General features: G+C 43.5%; 1 protein-coding gene across 1 annotated transcript; it reads right to left on the bottom strand.

Annotated features, from left to right (window-relative positions):
- Positions 1–185: 185 nt before the first annotated feature.
- ubxn6 (UBX domain protein 6) lies at positions 186–10971 on the bottom strand. Its single transcript, XM_050054092.1, has 11 exons — positions 10792–10971; positions 9717–9874; positions 8684–8748; positions 8431–8559; positions 8200–8297; positions 8015–8090; positions 7822–7906; positions 7463–7682; positions 6708–6838; positions 6476–6624; positions 186–5474 (listed from the first exon to the last, which is right to left on the bottom strand). The coding sequence occupies exons 1-11, from the start codon at positions 10872–10874 to the stop codon at positions 5349–5351; spliced, it is 1320 nt and encodes a 439-aa protein (XP_049910049.1). The 5' UTR covers positions 10875–10971; the 3' UTR covers positions 186–5348.
- Positions 10972–11285: the final 314 nt, after the last annotated feature.

Raw genomic sequence — 11285 nt, 5'->3', positions numbered from 1 at the left:
ATATTACAACATGTTCACAAACATGCACTGAGCCTCAACTGTTGATAAAGGTCCTGGTGTGTTTCTTTAAATACTTCACGTCCAACAGAAACATTTCTCAGCTGAAGCTTTTCAGTAGCGTCAGCACTGTGATGCTTGTATATGTATATGTCTCTGTACAGTATGTGGTGTGTTAGTGTTTGCACAGGAGCTTCACTTTCCACAGATCAAACACCGACACTCGCCTCATAATTCTGTTTATTAAACAAAAGAAATGATGCAATGCAAGCGATCTTGATTACAGGCAGGTTAAAAAGCAACAGAACACAACTGCTCACTAATCATTTTAATAAGCTTACAATGCTGATGAAACATTTACACCCTTCATGTAATACCTGTGGGGCCAGTGCTGGACAGAGATGCTGCTTATGGCCGACTTGGCCTCACAAATGCTGTGACTGTTGATCAGATTTTACAGTTGAGATGAGGTTTTGGTGTGCAACTAATAATAATAATGCTGGTTTAAAGTGGTGATAATTATTTCTACTGTTATAAGGGATAGTTTAGATTTATTTTAAGTGGGGCTGTATGAGGTAGTTATCCATAGTTTTTTCTTACAATACATGTCTGTCAGCACACGTCCAGTTTTGGAGAAGCAGGCAGAAGCACAACCACAGAAGTGTACAGCTGTAGACGGGGGCAGCAGCAAAACATTTCAGCTACTTAAAAAGAATCCGTTTAAATGTGCTCTATTTTAAGAATATTTACACTGCTTTACCGTTACCTGTAATCAGGGCTGTGACCTTGACGACCTTCAACAAAAAACGACTCTTCGACTTCATAATAGGTCACCAGTGAGATTCATGAACCGTAGGTAGCTGGACTTGCTTGAGTTTCTTGAAGACGTTGACATAAAGAAGCTTCTTGGATGAGAGGCGAAACGTCTTCAAGAAACTCAAGCAAGTCCAGCTGCCTACGATACTGCACTTTCTATCACCATGACCTGGATTCACTTCAGCTTCCTACAATGTAGAGGAATGTACTTCAATACCATTTTGGACTTGGCTCTGCACTCATCACTTTTTTATTTATTTTTTTTGCCCTGACCTGATGTCCGCCTCACATTACATTTGTCACAGGCAGATTGCATAAATACTGGGGTGAGTTTTTCCCTGGATCGTAATGCTGAGATCGATCGAAGAGCCACATTTTATCTCTCCTTTCTGTCTCCTTTTTTACCCGAGTAATTTTACCTTGCAGAACATGGGAGTTGCTCGGCTGCTGCTACCTCAAGCAGTTCGTCTCATTTTGTAGTGTGACTTTAAACGGATTGAGCACCCAAAAATGAAAATTCAGCCATTATCTACTCACCCATATGCCGATGGAGGCTCAGGTGAAGTTTTAGAGTCCTCACAACACTTACAGAGATCCAAGGGGAGAGGAGGTAGCAACACAACTCCACCTAATGGAGGCTGACGGCGCCCCAGATTCAAACGTCCAAAAACACATAATTGAAACCACAAAATATCTCCATACTGCTCGTCCGTAGTGATCCAAGTGTCCTGAAGCCCCGACATAAAAAGTTATTTGGAAAAACGCCATTTGAACTCTGTTTTTAGCCTCATTGTAGCCTGTAGCTCTGACTGCCTCTCTGTGCACCGCGCTCACGTGTGCGCTTACGTGAGACATGGGCACCGCCTTCATGTGTGTTCACGTGCTTTCGCAGTGAGTGTGAGCGCGGTGCACAGAGAGGCAGTTAGAGCTACACCTGAGCCTCCCTCGGCATACGGGTGAGTAGATAATGGCTGAATTTTCATTTTTGGGTGCACTATCCCTTTAAGAGGCCATACACACGCCCAGTTTTTTGCATTCTCAAATTCATTGTTTTCAATGTAGGCGTGTGGCAGGCGTGCTCAAACGCCGTTCCTGAGCACCCATTTTTTAGGGTACGACAGCTGCGCTCTAAGATAAATAGTAGACAAGTTCTACTTTTGGAACACAGCAGGGCACACTGCACGTCATGTGACGAGGAACAACCAATCACAGCCAACAGATACCTTTCCCTTCTCCCGTAAATATCAGTCTGTGATCAGTTTTAGCGCAGGGCTACTCAGAGCGTCACATCTGTCCCACAGACGATAGGCCTACACACTTATAAGCAGCTCCTGGAAGACAATCAGCTCTGCACTCAGGATTTCAACAGCTGCACCTCTTGATTGTGGCCCAAAAAAGTAGCACCCAGTGCCCGACCTTGTGTTTTCCAGGCGGTAAAAAACGCAGCATGTGTACGACCTCTAATGAATCCAAACTAACCCTAACACCAAAATCACACAGGAACACAAGCAAACTGACCGAGGCAGCGCTACACCAGCAGCTCCCGTGATCTGTGAGGTAAAATGACTGGCGCACAGATAACAGCTTCAGTTCTCCGGTGGAAACAGCTCTCTGACAGCAAGGTAAAGCAGAGACAATATTTTAAATATAGCTCACATATCAACCAATATAGATTTCTTCTGACGGCTAAAACAAGTCTTGCTGCTGCCCCTGTTCACAGCAGCACATTGCTTAGCTTCAGTGGCGGTACTCCTGCCTGCTTCTCCAAAATGGAGGTGTGCCAACCGCCATCTGCTGTACATAATACTCTGACTGTGGATATGTACCTTATACAAACCTGCTTAAAGAATCCAAACCGCCCCTTTAAGATCTGTTTCAGTCACATGTTTCTGTACGACTCACTTGGGATGTATCAGACATGAGCGATGGGAGGTAGGTTGTTGTCATCTTAACCGACCACTAACAGGAGAAACTATACTTGGTTTTGACAGATTTACCTGGTATAGATTCATGCACAACAAAACCACTACCAAAATTAATTTATCATACCTAATGACACTTTTTAAGGGAAAGGCTGGATCTCAAACAGTTAACACAATTTTAGGGTAAATTAAAACACAGCTTTGATTTCTCATTGCACTCAGTGTGCTGGGAGGCGCTATGGATCACACTGTTACGTATTCCCATTATGTTTAAAATAAAGACCCTTTTTTACCTCAAGGAAATGTGTTTGATACAAACAAGTACTCAAAGATGAATAAAAACCACCATCATCGAGACAACACGAGTCCATGCTGCCAGGTTTAACAACAGAAATGTAAATCATGCCTGCCTGCATGCCAGAGGAGCGAGTTGGTTACATGAAGCTTCTGCAGCGAGCGTCTGCGTTAAACCATTCATCACTAGAGTACTGTGGACACAGTCACATGATCGACATCTGTCATTTTACATCTAGGACGCTCTTTAGTGTTTTATAAAGTTTAAATAGTCCTGAAAAGTGCTTAAAAGTTGAAATACAAGAAAATATTTTGGTATTAGAATCACCATCACATTGTCAGCACATGGCTAACACTTATAAACTGAATATATTGGGGACCACATGAGTGTATGACCTTAATTTAAAGGTTCAGTGTGAAGGACGTAGAGGGATATACAGGAAAAATGGAATATGATGTAATAAGTCTGTTTTCTTTGATGTAGAATCAGCTGAAAATGAGAATTGTGGTTTTGTAAATTTATAATGAACCGTTTATATCGACATAGGGAGCATCATGTTGCGCTGCCATGTTTCTACAGTAGCCCAGAAAGGACAAACCAAACACTGACTCTAGATAGAGACATTTGTGTTTTCTTGTCGACCACTGTAGTTTGCAGCAGTTCCGTGATGAGGCAAACCACATCGTAAAAAGCTGATTTTTTTTTTGTTTTTACTGGTTTAAATCAACATGTCCATTTGTTCTGAAGAGGAAGAGACCTCTGGAGATGATTCAGCTCCTGGTAAAAACCTCCTGAACATCTGGATCTGAAGTTATCAGAGCAAAAAGGTCATCAAGTGGCTAGCGGCCCGTTTGCGACAAGCCGAACAACATCAGAGAGCACTGATTTGTAACGTGAAACTGTTTTATTCAGTGTTTTTAACACGAGACAAATGTTATATAGTTTGTCGAGTTGTGTTTTTACATTGTCCCAAATGTTTTTAATAATTTTCAAACCCAGAGAAATTGCAGTCACACAGTCCATGTCATTTGGCATCATATTGTGCATGCGTCAGGGTTGTGGTTTTCTGTAAGACGCTGCCATAAATTGACTTTTTAGGGCACGTTTTTCAATACACATTTTAGATTTTTGTCATTTTGAACTATGTGTTTTAAGATGAAGAAGAGAATTCGGCTCCCGGTAAAAATTCTCTGAACGACTGGATCTTAAGTTATCAGAGAAGAAAGGTGAGCACACGTTAGCAGGCGCTGAGGGAGCAGCCCTCTGTGAGGAGCCAAACAGCACCTGAGAAACACTGATTAGTAACGTGAAACTGCTTTTTTCAGCGTTTTTACCAGTTTAAATCACCTGGTCCATTTGAGGAGACCTCTGTGGATAATTCAGCTCCTGGTTAAAACCTCTTGAACAGGAATTCTAACCGATAAAAGTTTCAGCTGGTTGCAATCTTCAATCCTCACCACTAAATCCTCCTAAATACGTCACACTGAACCTGTGTTTTATTTATGATTTGGGCTTGTGCTCATAAACGTACAGATAAATCACATTTAAAATTTTAATTAGAAGTCAGCTGTACAACAAGGAGTGCAACACCACTGCAGAGCAGAGGACAAACGGGCAAGCCAGACTCACATCACATCAAATCAGACTGGACAACCATCAGTTGACAGACGAAAGACTTAAAAGTCAAAACTGATAGCATTTCAAGTCAAAGCAAGTGCACAGACACCCAGCAGCTCGGTGCCGACACACCAACACAAGTCAACAGTATCTGACCAGAGGTACTTGGCTCCTCTACTCCTGATCTCCCTCTACATGACTGTACAGACGCACTGCTAATCCAACTGTTGTGTAAGCAAGATGGACTGTTTACTTCAAACAAGAGGAGGAAGTGTCGACACAGTTAAAACAAGGTCTCTCAACATGCCACATGAAGAATACCTGACTGGCTGACTGCTGGATAGATAGAGCACAGACGGCTGCTGCCACAGTCTGTTTGTGACACAGCATGTAAATTCAGGATGCAACAAAAAGACCACCTGTCCTTGCTTCCTCCTTACATCTGTTAGTAGCGTTTCCTTCAGTAAAATGTGCTGCTGAGACGGTCTGTGAGGGGACGTCACCCCCACATGGAGAGAGAAGGGTATGCTCAGCAAAACAAGCGCATTAGGGTGAACTTGCCCCCTGGTCTAACACTGCTACTGACTGAAGTTAGCATTTGTAAAAATAAACTTATCACTAGTCATTTGAAAGGGGCAATCCCACCCCCGCAGTGCCAGAGGGGGGAGGTTGCAGGGAGAGTTCAGGGACGGTCCGTCTGCTCAGCTCAGGGTCCGAATGGTTTCCAGCAGCTCCGGTTTGAGGAGGGTGGCGCTCTTTCCACCTGCGGCTGCGATATCAGCCTGCACAGCTGCGTCCCAGGCAAATGTGAGCAGAGCTGCAGGGACCTAAAAACATACAGAGACGATTCATTAACACTGGGTTGTATAAAGGATGACACCGTGGTTTGAATTAGGACAGCAACTCACATTATTTCTATCATTGATGCTACACTGGTTGTTTCAAATCAAATGTGTGACACAAGTTCGCAGAGCCAGAACTAGTCAATGTAAAATATTATACGAAGGAGGAGGGGTTTTTTTTGCTTCAGAAGGTTCCTACCTGAGTGAAATGACCCGTTAGTATCTTAGCTGCAGGTAAGATTAATGTAAAGTTTGACGTGTCAGATAAGCGCAGCCGCACAGGTTTTAATTTTAACTTCTGTCAGCTGGTTTCAGCTGCAGTGAGTCAGAGGAGATTTGGAAGCAGTAGGACGTGTTTGGTTTGTTTTATGATTCAGAGTCACTCGCTGCCCTTTCCTTTGTCCTTGCCTCACTCTGCTCCTCTGCTGTATTTAAATACAACGCAGAAAGCTTGTATTTGTAGTTTTCATCACTTACCGGCTCACTAAACAACAAGCACTTTCATTTTTAAAAAGATGAAGTGGTTTCCTAAACAGCTGTGCACTCGATTGTAGCAAACACTGCTCAAACAGGTGCAAACACAACATCTGTTGGGACTATTTTCAGCAGTGGATGAATACACACTTGGTGTTCTCGTGTGTATTTATTTACAGCATCAGGACGGTGTGCATGTGGGACTGATACAAAATACACTACAGTGTGTGTTCATGGTAATGTGAAGGAGCGTGTCACCCAGTGAAATGATCTGGCTAATGTGTGTTTGTGACAGCTGGACAACAAAGGGATCTATGGCCCCGAGAAACATGGCAGCACTTGTTAGTAGAACCAACACAGTCTGCAGTCTTTTTGTCAGATTTGTTTACGGCAGAAAAATGAAGTATGTCACCGGCCTCATCATTAACTGGTTAACAGGTGACTGAAGCTGTAATCTAGATGCATTATTTTATGTGGGGCAGTTTCATGACACAATTGTGGTTTCAACTCACCAAGTTACACTCTGCAAGAGCGACTTCCTCAGACTCTTTTAGTTTCTGATTTCCAGGAGCGATGAGGTCAAAGGGCTGCCAGCCGTCCACCAAGGACTCCCGTACAAACGCAAACAGCACAGGCAGCCGGTCCCACGCATAAAAGGTCCCTGCAGTCACACATCATCTTTACTGAATCACTGAACTTTGTGTTTCGTTCTGTTCTGAGTTGACTTTAAACAGAGGCTCTCACCTTGTAGCAGGTTTCCATCAGGCAGTCTGATCCTGAGCAGGGTGTAGTTGTATTTCCTTCTCTCCCTCTGCTCCTCTTTCTCCCTCATGGCTTTAGTGCGCAGCATGGCGTTCTTCTCCACCAACTCACTCCTGAGAGAGACACACACACACACAGACATGCAGGTTATCTAACATGATGATGGACAAACAGCACCGGACCACATTTTAGGGAGGTGTGCACAGTTTGGTCTTTAAAGGCCAGAGGCTCCCAGGGAGCACATGAGGCAGGGCAGGACTGAAGGGATCCATTATCATACATTACTGATGAGTGTGTTTGAGGGTGTTAACAATCATGGTCATTTACATCCGCTCTTGTCTTCTGTCATTCTGTTAATCGCAGCCGGGTCAACCTCTACTGCAGTGATACTCAACTTATGGGCCACGGCCAAATCTGGCCTGTGACAGGGTACAGGGTGAAACACAAGCCACAACTAACAAGTTTGATGTGCAGACATGTTTGTGGTTGTTTTGCAACACTTGAGTAATGTTTGTGCAAGATTTAATCGGGCACAATGACTCAGGGCTGCATAATCCCACACTGACAGACAGTGTTACTCAAAAAAGAAAATGCAGATGTTAAGAGTCAGATACTGATCTTCACCATCCAGGCATCACTGCCACAGTCAGAGAAGAAAAATGCATTAATTTTCTATTTCAATGTGTGTACTAGTGGATCAATTAATAAATGAAGTTCCAATAACTTCGAGTCTGTACCTCTGCTGTTGCTCCTTCTTGAGCTCCTCTGCTGTCAGGTTGTAGAATTCTGGCGGCAGCTCGAAGCGTTGGGCGTTGGGAGAGGATCTGAATGCTTGAGGTTGTCTGTCCAGCTGAGCTCTGACGGGCTCTCCTCTCTGGAGACGATCCCTCCGCTCCTTCATCAACTCCAGGGCATCAGGACTGTGCTCTAGTAACACCAGGAACTCCTCTTCCTCCTCTAAACTCCAGGGAAGGCGAGCACATATCGGAATATGTGACAACTGACTGAACATTAATGAAAGATTGACTTATATTGACTTTTTAAATGATCTGTTGACTGTGGCAACAACATGTTGATAAGACACTAATTAATTTACCTTGACCGTCCACAGGAAGCATAATGCTCGTGAAGCCCAGGGCCTCCAGGAACTCTCTGCTGCCCTCCACACAACGAACCTTCTCCTGAAATAAAGCCAAAGGGGGAATAATATCAAAGAAATGGGAAAAAATCCTCCTTACAGTCAGAGGGATGAGGTCCACAGTACTGAGAGGCCCCAGTTTCAAACTCACCTGGTACACCTTGTTGCTGAGTTTAATCTTCCTGTATTTCTCCTCTGTGGGATTCTTACATATATTCTCAATATACCTGTTGACACAACATCATTGGAGATATTTAACTCTGTGACAACTGTAGAAAACAGCTCAAAAGCTAAAGTCAGAGTCAGTGTGATGATCAACCGTGCCGAGCGTCTCACTTGCTTATGATGTCCACAGCAGCCTTCACTTTCTCTCTGTCTTTGTTGAATGTGTGAATCATCATAACTGAGGCCTCGACTGCATCCTCCTCAAACCGCTGACGGGACAAACAGAGCACGTTTAATCAACAACACTCAGTGGAAAAACATGCAGTCATATTCAGTTTTATTATTTTGCAAACACATTCTAATTCAAGCTACAACAACAAGTGACAGTATCTTCAGACGTACCATCAAAATGGCCTCTTTAATGCGTACTTCCCTCTCACTCTTAGTTAATGTGGCTCCAGTTAGCGGACAGGTGAAATACACACCTGACACTGAGAGAATGGCGGGATCTTTCAACGGCACTTTGGCTCCCTGGAAAGAATTGTCATTCACCAATATCGTCAGACTAAATATTGATCACTGTGAGCCAAGCGTTATCTTAATGGTGTCACTTTAGAAACCTTGATTTAACCAAACAAATCACCGTCGTACACACCTCTGCTTCATCTGCCTTTTGTTTCTCAGCCAGTGCAGCTGCCTCCGCCTCCAGTTCTCTTTTCACTACAAGCAAATACAGAAAAACGTGCAATTATGTCTTTTTTCTAATAACCAGCGTCTTAAAATGGCAGGAGATCACCAGCAACAGAAAACAACATTTGTATTCTTTAATCAAACTCTGTGAACACAGCACAGTTTGATTTTATTCCTCAGCAGCAGTTTGTTAAGTTTGAGTCGCGGGGTCGTCACAGTCAAGACTTCCTTTCAATCAATCTGTGGTTGGATTGAACACAGCTGATCGGATCGATGGACTAGAGGACCAGCTGCTGCTGCAGTTGAGTGGAAGCAAACTTTCTGTTGCTGCCGTTACACAGGTCAGACCCAGCACTGAATCGCAGGGTGTGTTGTTTCTATGGAAAAGCAGCCAGACTGATCGAAAGTCGTTTGGAAAAATGATAGCGTTCTGCTCCTCATCTGTGCCTCGAGTACGCTCTGAGAGGCGAAACTCAAAAAATGACAAATCCTCATGTGGGGGTGAATGCTGATATTGTGGCACCAGAAGTAAATGAATGAGCAGCAACCGAGTGAAAACCACTTTACTTTTACGACAAGCAGCGCAGAGAAAAACTAAATGATCCGACCTGATTGTACAGGCACTGATAAAAACCTCAAACCATCAGGACCTGGCTGATATTAATAAGTAATCCAAGCTGTCCAGTAGTCAATACTATAATATGTATTTTCTACAAAGCAAATTCAAGCTTTTAAAAATGGCTCCTTTATGGTGAGTAAGTAGTTTTCAAGATAAGAGGATAGCCGTTTTTGACTGTACAACAGAAGACCACAACTATCAGACAATTTGAGGACAAATTCTATGAATGATAACAGCACTGGATTGACGCTCATATTACTTTCTAAAATTGACATGATAGCAAAGGTCAGCCCATAAATACAGATTTAATTTGGGCTCAACCACCCCAAGCCTCTCATGTAAGAAACACTAATGTGAGATGAGGTGTAATTTGTCTCACCTTGGTTCCTGATGGCGTCCTGAGAGGTGTGGACCTTCGGCCGCTGATGCTGCTCAATCCTGGCCAGGGCAGCAGCTCCAGCCCTCTGGGATCCTTCGCTGGGAGCATAGCGATTATGCTTGGCACTGGAGCTGCCCTGCACCACCTCGGGCTTGGTACTACAGTGTAACGAGAACAGAAGAGACATGTTGTTGTTGTTGTTGTAGCTCCACATTGGGCCTCAAATCTCTGTCCCCAAGATCCTCTGCTCCCCAGCTCTTAGTATAGCACTTAAACACACTTTACAGCTGCCTTCCCAGTGATTTAAATAATGATAAATATTTATATATGTCTCTTGTTGTAAACCAACATTGTCAGAGATTGGTAGAGGCTATCTTCACAGTTCAAACTGCAAAAGCACAAAGGCAGATGGGTGTTTCAGATGCAGTTTGATTGATAATAAATCGTTCAACCAATGTGGAGATATCATTGTCTGAAGTCAAGAGATCTGTCTTCATGGCAAATCTGAGGGCTTGGATCCAATGAGTGTAACATCAGGAGGCTATTAGCTGTAAGTGGGTGATCTCAACATGTTGACTCACAAACACACACTCAACATCTGACCTGGTTAAAAATAGCAATGCTAAAGACATGACAGCCTTTAAACGGTCCTGATGTGTCATGACAAGATGATATTGAGCTGAGGAACATCGATAAACTCCCAAACCATGCAAACAACAACACTATCCACACGTCAGAGAAACAGGCAGCCTTCTTCTCGTCAGTAGTTGGTCGGTTGTCTTAAGTACTAGTAAAGCTAAACAAGATTGTTCAGGGATTAACTGTTAGCTACCCTGAAATTAGCTGGCCGCCTTACATCATGTTATATAAGCTAGTAGCTGACGGGAGGAGACAGTTAGCCCGCGAAACACCTCCTGACATACGGTGAAAATCACTTATCAGTTCTGGTTAGCTTTATGACATGCTAACAGTGGCTCAATAACCATTAATGACCAGCAGCTAGCTGTTAGCAGCCGTTAGCCAGGTAGCTGTGTGGCTAGCTCGAGCGCTGTAGCAGCAGGTAAAAGTTTGTCACCTGGTGTCCTCTGTCAGTTTCTTCCCGGGTCCCGCAGATTTAAACTTCATGTCCTTCTTTATGTCCTCGAAAAACTTCTTCATGTCTGTTTGCTGTGGAAGAAAATGCGGCCGTGGAGACACAGATGGATGATGGGGAGCTAGCTAGACTTTAGCTGGGAGGAGGAGGACCAAAACAAAATGTGTCAGCTGACAGGAAACTGCTTCCGCCTCGCACACGGTCATGTCGCCCCCCTGTGGCTGACGTCAGAACCGTCAGTCTATCAAAATGAATTACCATGTTTGTAACTGAGGTGTAAAAATATACGGAAGCGTATTGCATTCACTTGACAAATAAAAAAGCCCTGTTTTCCTGAGTAATTTTTTCTGTTTTTCGGGGTATTTTTTTCTGTTTTTCGGGGTATTTTTTTTTCTGTTTTTCGGGGTATTTTTTTTTCTGTTTTTCGGGGTATTTTTTTTGTGGTAATTTTTTCTGTTTTTCGGGGTATTTTTTTT

The sequence above is a fragment of the Epinephelus moara genome, chromosome 10 (genome assembly GCF_006386435.1).
Source record: "Epinephelus moara isolate mb chromosome 10, YSFRI_EMoa_1.0, whole genome shotgun sequence".
Lineage (NCBI taxonomy): Eukaryota > Metazoa > Chordata > Actinopteri > Perciformes > Serranidae > Epinephelus > Epinephelus moara.
Note: the sequence above shows the minus strand (reverse complement) of the source record. Positions and strands in the feature narration are given on the sequence as shown.